This window comes from Monodon monoceros, unplaced genomic scaffold (assembly GCF_005190385.1).
Source record: "Monodon monoceros isolate NGI ecotype Baffin Bay Population unplaced genomic scaffold, NGI_Narwhal_1 Super_Scaffold_5, whole genome shotgun sequence".
In the NCBI taxonomy this organism is placed as follows: domain Eukaryota; kingdom Metazoa; phylum Chordata; class Mammalia; order Artiodactyla; family Monodontidae; genus Monodon; species Monodon monoceros.
Genome location: NW_021703782.1, coordinates 87,674,462 through 87,680,636, shown reverse-complemented (window position 1 = coordinate 87,680,636; position 6,175 = coordinate 87,674,462). Strand labels below are relative to the sequence as shown.

Genomic DNA, 6,175 nt, shown 5'->3' with positions numbered 1-6,175 from the left:
TGTGTGTGTGTGTGTGTGTGTGTGTGTGTGTGTGTGTGTGTGTGTGTGTGTGTGTGTGTGTGTGTGTGTGTGTGTGTGTGTGTGTGTGTGTGTGTGTGTGTGTGTGTGTGTTTTAAACGATGCCTACCATAGGCTGTGACGCTCAGAATTATTGTGATCATTTTCACATGTTTCCCACTCATTCCTCAATCCACTAAATTCTGGCCCTAACACTCCATGGAGACTACTCATTAGGGTCACTAATGACCTCCAAGTTGCCAAAACCAAAAGTCATGTTTCTTGTTTCTATCTTACTTTTGATTTCTCAAGCAGTAGATATATTTGACCTTTTCCTCCTCTTTGAAACTTTTTTCTTCTCTTGGATTCTTCCTACCTCAAAGGTTGCTCCTTAACTGACCTCTTCAGTACTCAATCTCCACGTGTTATAGCATCCCAGGCTTCAGCCCTAAGCCCCATCCCGCTACATTCTCACCAGGGTTCCTCAATTCCAGTAGCAGAGAAGTTAATTAAACATAAGGGGTAATCTAGGCACTTGGACTCAATTTTGCAAGGCATGGGCACTGAAAAAGACTGTGGCAAGATGATCTCATCCAGTCCAATGGATTGAGGTCAAACATATATGCTGCTTATTGTCATGTCTCTAACTCCAGCCCAAATGCCCCTTTGGGATGGAAATTCATAGCAAATCTCCTTGTCATTTCCACCTGAATGTTTAATAGGCATCTTAAACTTAAGTCTTGAGTTTCCACCCCAACCCCTAAACCTGCCCCTCTCCCATCCCTCCACATCTCAGGAAAGAACACAAGTATTCACACAAGTTATACAACCAAAACCTATGTTTAATCTTTGATTTCTCAATTTTCCCCACTCCAACGCATCAAAAAATTCTCTCAACTCCATCCTCCCAATCATATCTCAAATCCCTCCACCTCTCTTTGTATCTCCACTCCTACTTCCCTGGTCAAAGCCTTGACCTCTTAAGACTGTTGTGCAAGCCTTCTAAATGGTCTTCCTACTATCTACTCTCCAAACAGCAAAGTAACCTTTTAAAATCACAAAAAAAATAATTTTTCTCCTCTGCTTAAAAGCCCCCAAAGGCCTCCTATTTTACACTGAAAACCTTCAGTTTATTACAAAGCCCTACAGGCCCTGGCCCCTTGCCTAACTCTAATCCCTTACCTCTCTTCTCCTTTAACTACTAGATCAACAATACAGGCCTTTTTTGATTCCCAAAACACACTCTTAAAGGTCTTTCCCTACAGAAAACACTCTCCCCATCTCTGAGTGCTTACTATTCAGATCTCAGTTTAAATGTCACCTTATTTAGAAAGACCTTCTGTGGCCAATTTAAAAGTAGCCACCCAGTCATACACTATCAAATTACCTCACCCTATTTCAATTCTCTACATAACTCTTACCACTATCTGTTTTTTAAAATTTGCTTTCGACTATAATGTACACACCATGACAGCAAGACCTGATATTTTTAGTAAGTATTCAACAAACATTAAATAAATCAACATGCAAACACTGAGGGATCACTGACTTGGCAATTCACCAAAAAATGTATTTAATTCATTCAAAAGAAAGATCTTTATTAAATGCCTACTGTGTGCCAAGTATAGAAAGAGCAAAGGTCTGATACAAACCACACCAGGTTTCCCAGGTACTACAGTATTTTGTTTTACCAATATGCCAAGAAATGTTAGTTTTACCTCTGTGATACAGTGTTTTAATATGTTTACTACTTAATGTTTTAATAATCTAGGGAACTTCCATAATAAGGTACTATCTTCAGCACAACTCTGTTAAAATACAATAAGCCACAATGGGAACAATTTGCTAATAAATGATGGCTAGTAAATCCCATGTACAAGACTAGTACTCAAGTAGTATTTTATAGCATAATCACCATTACACAAATATACCACAAAGTGAGGTTAATCCTTTGCAGATTACTGCATAGCATATTAGATATACTGTCTATAGAAATTAAAACTACTGTATCTTCACAATTCTCTTACCAAAAACTTCCAATGTATACACATAACTTTGATGTCACTTATATAATACAATCATATTTCAGCTTATGCATTTAAAGTCTCACCTGAAACTTACTGTTGGTTTTTTCCCCAGTTATTCTATGAGGAGATGAATTATTATTGTAATAATAAAATCACTGTTTTGTAATGGTTAACACTAAAGGCAGTGCATGGTAATGGTCAAGTAAGTGGTACAAAATGGCAAATGAATGTTAAGAAAGTTTCACTTGTTAAAAAAGAGGCAAGGGAGGACTTTCAACATCCAAACACTAAAGCAAATACAAACACCTTAAAAACAAATCCTCTTGCTTTTTCTACTTTGTGCATCTACTCTATAGCCACTGACGGAGCTAAGACTATGTCAATATGGCTCCCAAGAAGACCCAGACCATGTCCCCCATGTCCCTGTACTCCTCCAGTTCTGCCAGTCAAAGTTCACTGAACACTCACTTGTTGAGCAAATGATTCACTCCCATGATTCCTCTTATCTCTCAGTCCTTTCACTCATTTTCGCTCCTGCTCGTCTCAAGCTCACAAGTTTCTATACCGGCCACCTCAAGTTACTTAAGTTCCTTAAGGTTTCTTAGTTCCTTCTAGGTAAAAATAAAACCTTTGAGCAGCCAAAATAGAGGTCTTAGAGACCAAAATCTGTTCATTTTATGTGAAATCTCCCTAGAGGTCTCAGTAAAATCCTATTTTTTCCCCTTTATTTTAGATCTATTTCTAATATCCTTGGTTATCTAGTTTTCACAAATTACAAACAGGACACTTACAGTCTCCCTCTATCTATGTAATTTTCATTGCTTCTTTTCTTACTGGAATTTTCTCAAATACTGTATCAAAAATAAATATTTAATTAAAAATCACTATAAAGATGGAATTAAAATAGTTCTAACATTTTTCCCATTTTTAAAATTTAAGTCCATTAAAGTAAAAACCCACAAGTCATTTTAATGTAAATGTTCCAGTATATCCAGATTAAGTGTTTTCATCTCTTGTCCCAGCCTAACAATGTTAGCTTTTATATTTACATAAACAGCAACAAAATTATATTTGGACAAACAGCAACAAAAAGCTAAAGAAGCAACTCTCTGTAACAACTGAGCTTTCTGAAAATATACGTCTAGAAGTATGTTTCATATAACTTAAATCCCCTTGGAAATAAACTGGAAAATAGCAAGTACAGTTAAGAATCTATACAAATACAATATTCGCTCTAAGATAAAGAATGCATAAAATGCCTAAAGAGCTATACAAACTTTATAGAACATAAATAATTCAGTGGAGCTGTAGAAAGTCACTGCATAACTTCAATAAATCCACAGATGTTTACAAAAAAAAAATCCTTTAGGTTTCAATAATCTTGGAATTAATTGTGAATATAAGCTGGTAAAGTTCCTGCAGCACCAACACGTGTCACTACAAAAATCCAAAGTCAATAACATTTTATGAAAAGTTTTGTCTGAAAACATTAAACAGCTGCATTAACTTTCATCCTTTAACTTCTAAGTATACACGTATCAAGCAGTAAAGGAATACTCAGGAAGAATATGATTTTTGTTAGTAATAGCAATCCACAGGGTGTTGTCAATTACTTCTGAGAACACTGAATTTCTCATCTAAAATTGCTATCTCCTGCACCTTTAAGAATTTACCACACAGCATATTTACACATATAATTAAATATCTTGAACTAAAATCATTTAGTACCACAATTCCAAAAAGGTTGGGAACTACTTTTTTTAAATAATTAAAAGTGTAGAAAACTTTAGATTAAATGATATAGGTAAAACATAACCCTATACCCTCACTCAAAGGTATGGAGTGATTAATAATCGATTCCATTTACTGACCACCAATTAAATAATATTTAATCTTCACATCTTTGCAAAACAGGCACATAGCAAATAAGTTAGAGCCACACATGGGAGCTCAGGATTACTTAATTAACACTAAGGCCCCAGATCTCCACCAAAATTGAATCACCTATTTTTAAAAATATAGATGGGCTGAAAGTTGCTGCTTTAAATACAGCCTTATGACAACCTCAATGGTGTACAGCATCACAATTCCAGAACACAAGTAAGTTTACACTGAATGGCATTTTTAGATCTTGGCAAAAAGTTGTACTGATTTCAACACAGTGCCTTTTTGCACTCACAAATACACAGGATGACATGAGAATTTAACACGTGAACTTCTGAGGTGTTCACGAGTTTACAGAAGAGATTCAAAGTTTTTATTTTCTTTTTTTCTCCCCTGAAAGGCTATTACTTGGGGTTTGGGTGCAGAGTTCCGACTCCTACAACTTCAAGACTTCTAACACAGGGAACTCATTAATCTGGAGTTAAGTTTGAGCCTGGATTTGAAGGGCTCTAACCCAACAAACTTCACCACCAAAGAGGGCTCAAAGGGCAATCTACACATGGGTGTGGGTTGGGTGGCGGGAGAACTGCAGCGAAACGATTCAAGATATAGGCAAATAAAAGGGTCACCAATTCTGCGGCGAAGGGGGCAAAGAATGCATTTTCACCACCCCTCACCACTCGCCTCTCACTGTGCAGCAGACGGAATCTGATACTTTTTATTTAAGGCTCATTATCTCCAGTTAGCGCTTCCTAGACCTCAGCGCCTAACCAGGTCCACTGAGGGACAGTGGTGACGCCGACATCTCCCTCCTCAACCCATGCACCCACCATCGGGGAGCCCGGCTAGACCGCCGAGGCAGCCCTGACCTCCCCTCCCCCTCTGGCCCCTCCGCCGAGAGCGCCCAGGCCGAGGCCTCCCGTGCCCAGCGGGCGTGTACTCCACGCCATCTGCCACCAGAGCTTCGGTGTCCGACCACTGCTTCCCCTTACTCCTGCCACAAAGCCCACAGCCAACTCTGAAGGTCCGGTGGGCCGCTTGCCGCCGGGCCCCCGGGCCCTGCCCGCGCTCGGAGCCCGCAGGCCTCATCCAGCGCCCGGGGCCCAAGACCCCGCTCGCCGGGCCCTCTAGGGTGTACCGGAGGTCTCCCCGCTCGGGCGCGCCGCCGGGCCCCTCTAGAAGCTGAGGCCGGGGCCCCGCACACGGCCCCGCCGCACCGCCCCAAGCCCAGGCCCGGTGGGCGCCTCGCGCGCCTCCCCTGCCCGGTGCCGGGCTCCGCGCTCCCGCCGCACTCACCGTCTCGTCTGGGTCGATGTCGATCTTGAAGGTCTGCTGCTGTAGGGTCTTCAGGGTGACCAGCATGGTGCCGCCGCGCAGCTCCGCTGCCGGGCCTGCTCCGGGTGCTGGCCGCTGGGCGGGGTCTGTGGCCTGGCGGGGCCCCGGGGTCGCCCGCGCTCCTCGCGCACTAGGGAGGAAAGCGGTGGGGGTGGGGGCTTGTCACATTCGCCCTGCAGAGCGGCCTCTCCCCCAGCCCTGGCCCCGGGCCGCGCCGCTGCCTCCGCGACTGCGGCCTTCCTCGCGAGCACGAGCCACCGTGCTTCCTCACGAGCCCGGCGCCAGCCACTAAGTCTGCAGGAAGCGCCAGGAGCTCTGCGAGATCAGCAGAGAATCCGCTACCTCACCACAGGATGGTAGCCGCCATCATCGTGACTCGCCGAGACGCACCCCCTCCCCCACCCGAAAAACCTGGGGGATGGGGTCGGGCCGGCTGAACGCGCAGGCGTAGGGTGCGGCGAGCCTGTGCGCAGGCGCAGCCAAGAACTCCGCCCCGGAATTGGGGCGGGGCGGCGCGGATTACCGTTTTGGAATGTCGGCGGCCTGGATTGCGTGTGCGCAGGCGCAGTCAGTGGGCGTCTCGGGGTTCTCGCGGGTTCCATGGAGAGTCTGCGGCCGGGGCGTTCTCCAGCCCGCCGCGGTTCGGCCTACGTCCAGACTCCGCCCACGTCCAGGCTCCGCCCTGTTGTCTGAGTTGCGCAATCCATAGCCGGGGAAGCGCTACGTGGAGACCAGACTGAGTGGATGCGGAGACCTGGAGCTGGGGAACTAGAGGGCGGTAGGTCGGGGCGGGGTTTAAGTGAAAGGATTGTGACAGCCACAGTAGTGGGCCGGCGCTTGCAGGGCGCTCGCTGTGTGGCTGAGTCCTTGTGCTGGCGACTGATTCTTTTATTCTGAGAGCACTGATTCCAGCGCTAGACTGCCTTGATGGA

General features: G+C 44.7%; 1 protein-coding gene across 1 annotated transcript in view; it reads right to left on the bottom strand.

Moving 5' to 3' along the window:
* Positions 1–5,781, bottom strand: part of RAD23B (RAD23 homolog B, nucleotide excision repair protein) — a 43,347-nt gene extending 37,566 nt beyond the window's left edge. The window contains exons 1-2 of the mRNA XM_029202678.1: positions 5,767–5,781; positions 5,205–5,373 (exon numbers count right to left, since the gene is read on the bottom strand). Coding sequence (XP_029058511.1) covers positions 5,205–5,270 — 66 coding nt within the window. The 5' untranslated portion in view covers positions 5,271–5,373; positions 5,767–5,781. The remainder of the gene's footprint in view (positions 1–5,204; positions 5,374–5,766) is intronic.
* Between the last annotated feature and the right edge of the window lie 394 nt (positions 5,782–6,175).